This window comes from Orycteropus afer, unplaced genomic scaffold (assembly GCF_000298275.1).
Source record: "Orycteropus afer afer isolate SDZICR_OR568_19922 unplaced genomic scaffold, OryAfe1.0 scaffold00039, whole genome shotgun sequence".
Taxonomy (NCBI): Eukaryota; Metazoa; Chordata; class Mammalia; order Tubulidentata; family Orycteropodidae; genus Orycteropus; species Orycteropus afer.
In genome coordinates, this window is record NW_006921626.1 from 2,201,445 (window position 1) to 2,205,350 (window position 3,906).

General features: G+C 35.2%; 1 protein-coding gene across 1 annotated transcript in view; it reads right to left on the minus strand.

Annotated features, from left to right (window-relative positions):
* Window positions 1–3,906, minus strand: part of RAB3GAP2 (RAB3 GTPase activating non-catalytic protein subunit 2) — a 175,304-nt gene that overhangs the window by 66,786 nt on the left and 104,612 nt on the right. The window contains exons 8-9 of the mRNA XM_007936932.2: window positions 3,556–3,655; window positions 1,135–1,233 (exon numbers count right to left, since the gene is read on the minus strand). Coding sequence (XP_007935123.1) covers window positions 1,135–1,233; window positions 3,556–3,655 — 199 coding nt within the window. The remainder of the gene's footprint in view (window positions 1–1,134; window positions 1,234–3,555; window positions 3,656–3,906) is intronic.

Consider the following 3,906-nt stretch of genomic DNA (forward strand, 5'->3'; position numbering starts at 1 on the left):
AAAAAAAAATACACAAACTTATATATATATATTTTTTTTTCTTTTTAAAAGCCCCTCCAAATAGTATTTCATTCTTCTCCACCCCCATTTCTACTGCTTTAATTCAGAAGCCCATTATTTCTTACCAAGATTATTACAGCTTCCTTACCAGACCCAGTAGCTAGTCTTGTCCCCTCTAGTCCAGCTTTTAAACTGCCACTGAAGTGATTTTTCTAAAAGGAACATCTGATAATATCCTTCCTTCGCTCAAAATCCTTCAGTGGCTCTCAATGTGGCTAGGAGAAAGACCTAAATTTATTTGCATAGCATACTCTCACTGTTGTTAACTGCCATGGCGTCTTAAACTCATTTTGCCCATACACAAGGGGATCTGTGCATGTTTTGTTATCCATTGAGTTTTCAATGGCTGATTTTTGGAAGCAGATCAACAGATCTTTGATTCTAATCTGTCTTAGTTTGGAAGCCCTGCTGAAACTTGTTCATCACCATAGCAACACACAGGCCTCCGCTGATAGACAAGTGGTGGCTGTGTATGAGGTTCATTGGCCAGGAATCCAACTTGAGTCTCCTATGTGGAAGGCAAGAATTCTACCAATGAACCACCAATGGCCTCTGTACAGCATATCAGGCTCTTAAAAATCTGACTCCTACTTACATATTTGGCATCACCTCTTGCCAATTCTCCTTTGCACTCACTGTTTCTCCAGCACACAAAGCATTCTCACCCTCATGCCTAAACTCACATTGGCTAGAATGCCTTTCTCTGAGCTTGTTCTCTTGAATATTGGTTGCAAGAAGAAATCTACTATGATTTATCTTCTTCTGGTCTAAAGGTTACATTTTTAAGAGAGTAATCTATATGATAATTATATGGATCAAACCTATCTGCAGAAAAATCAAGTCAAATAATGAATGACTTAAAACTATATAATCTTAATGCTGAGGGCCGTAATCAAACCTTCATTAAAATTCCTAAGGGCATAAGCCCATGCTGAATTAATTTCAGAATGGCTCATTAAAGGCAATGCATATCCTTTTTATATAAGCATAAATGTATATTTCTAATAAATAAGGTATTTTAATAAAAAAGTATAAGAAATGACTTCCAAGAGAGTTTGAACTAGTAATGCTTACCAATACTAGCATGATCAATAATAGTGTCAATATCTTGTAGACCCCATTTTTTATAAGCTAATGGTGGTGGTTGTATGTTCTCATTGCCCGATGCTGCAGCTGTCAAAGACAAAAAAGTAGACAATCCAAATGTAATTATAACAGATAAAAGGGAGTTTCACATAAAACCATTAAAATTTGTTGTTGTTGTTGTTGTTATGTGCCGTCGAGTTGGCCCCGACTCACAGCGACCCCTCCTTGGGTTGCCAAGGCAGTATCACTACAGAAGTAGATTGCCCAACCTTCCTTCCAAGGTTTGATTTATTATTCTAAAAAATATCAAGAAATTACAAGGCAACGTAAATATATAAGTCATAAAGTAGTATTTACTTACTTCAAGACAATACACATAAAATGGACACATTAAAAGATGATTAAGTTGACAGTCACAAAAAATTTTAGAATACTCAAGTAATTAAAGAAAAATATATAAAAAATCCTAGACTACTTCTAAAAATCAAAGAAAACTGAAACTGCAACCAATGTCAACTAAGCAATTTCTCTTTCCTGAGAAAGATGGTGGTAAAATCTTAGGAACAGCAATGAGTCCCTTACACCAAAACTGATGATACCTGGCAGGAGCACATATACAGCAAGATCTCTAGTCTAGGTAACTGAGGCCAGACTTGACAGTAAGGTATGTTTCAGCAATAGCATTCCCAGAAAAAAATAAAATGTCATAGTTAACATTACTACTTCCACCTAGTAACAAAAGGAAAAGATACAGTTACACCTTTTGTGGTATGTTCATGCAAAAGGTCCCATTTATCAGTACGTATCTCCAAGCTAAAGATTAGAATACAGTTGAATTTTAGCTGTTTATTCTGGAAAGTGAAGAAAAATATTTTAATAAAGGAAAAATATAATCCTTTAAGCACTGCAGATTTTATAATAAGGCCAATAAAAGAGAATTTTCCTATATACTGAAATAAATGTCATAACAATTTGCAGCTAAGTAACCTCAAGTTCTTTTTAGAACAACTTACAATAAGAAGGCACTAAGTGACTCAATTTCTTACCTCTTAGGAGACAAAATGGCTTATACATAATTTTATATATGTAAGAAAAAAAAGTGGTAAAAAACCTAAATGGTTGACAGTTACCAATTGTAACAGAATTACCTATTTCTAGTTTATCAGTAGAATTCTTATCTACAGAAAATCACCAGTTTCTTTGGACATATACGTTAGTTAAAACAAGTATTAAGATTCAAACACATTCTGAACTAACAGAAAAGCACATATTACAAAACTTCATAGATGACTTCAGAATTTACAATCAGATCAACCTGCTAAAAAGTACAATGAAAACATTACTGTTTATCACAATATAAGACACTGCATATTTTCCCCAGAAGAAATTGTTTATTTTGTGTCTTGCTATTTCAGTTCTGGATTTATAAAGAACTTCTTTGGATCGCAAACAGATCCTAATTAACCTATGTTTTCAAGGCAGCTGTTTCAACCATTTAAGAGTTAAATGTTACTTGCTTTATTTCAGGGCCACTAAGACTCCTCTATCCTAACCCAGAAGAAAAGTGGAAGTCAGTGAGAGTACTGTATTTTTGCCAATTTTAAACTCCTCCCCCTTTTTTTTCTCACATAAAATTGACTGTGTTTTTTTACTGGCAGCATTTTTGCTTTTGAGTGTATATAAAATAGCGATGCATCTTACAATCAATGCCATCTTAGATTTCATAAAATACAGTATGTTTTTCCAAACATAAGAAGGAAAACTATGAGTAGCAAATTTAAGAACTCATTATTTGTGCATTTTCCATCCTCAAATCTAGAAGTAATGTAGGTGCCTATTTTACAAACATTATGTCTGTGCCTCTAATATCCCTCCACTCAGAAGTGTTCTAAGTTAGCAAGAAGCAGCTGATGTTGACTCCCTACTGTGCCCTGCCTACTGTGGGAAAATTCCCCCTGCACCCACTGGTGGCTTCACCCTCAGTAAGAACAAAAGCAATGAAGAATCGCAAGCGTTTAGTACACTGCTCCTGTAGCTGCAGATCTAGTGAGAAATATGGTTCATCAGCTAGATGCAACCAAATTCCAATCACTGTGGCTGATTCTCAATACAGTTGGCAAATCTCTCTCCTAATTGGGTAACACATATTGCTGAGTGAGTGAGTAAAGCATGTTCCTGTGCTGGCCACATTCTCCACTAGCAACATGCACAGAGAGCTGAAGTTTCAGTCTTTGTTATTATCATACTAATCAATGCACTCCCATATCTACAAAAGGGTTTTTGATTTGTTTTTCCCTTCTTAAATCTAGTTCAGAAAGCCTTTTACTTTGAAGACATGTATAATTCTAAAAATAGGCTAAAATAAATAAAAAATAATCAGATGTTATATACTTCTTGCCAAAAAATTACCTTTTGCTACCTGATTTCGACAAGCACGAAGAGACTGAAAAAGACTAAACCCATCAATAGTCACAATGGCAGCTGGATATAAAATACTCAACTCTTCATTCTATTTAAGAAATAACAAAGAAAAAAATAGTAATTAGCATTGCCGCCAAATCAGTATATATATATATATATATACACGTTGTTATTGTTATGTGCCGTCGAAAGCGACCCCTTCTTGGGTTTCCGAGGCAGTATCACTAAGGAAGTAGATTGCCCCATCTTCCTTCTGAGGAGTGGCTAGTGGGTTTGAACCACCAGCCTTCTGGTTAGCAATCAAGTGCCTTAGCTACTATACTACCAGAGCTCCCATAT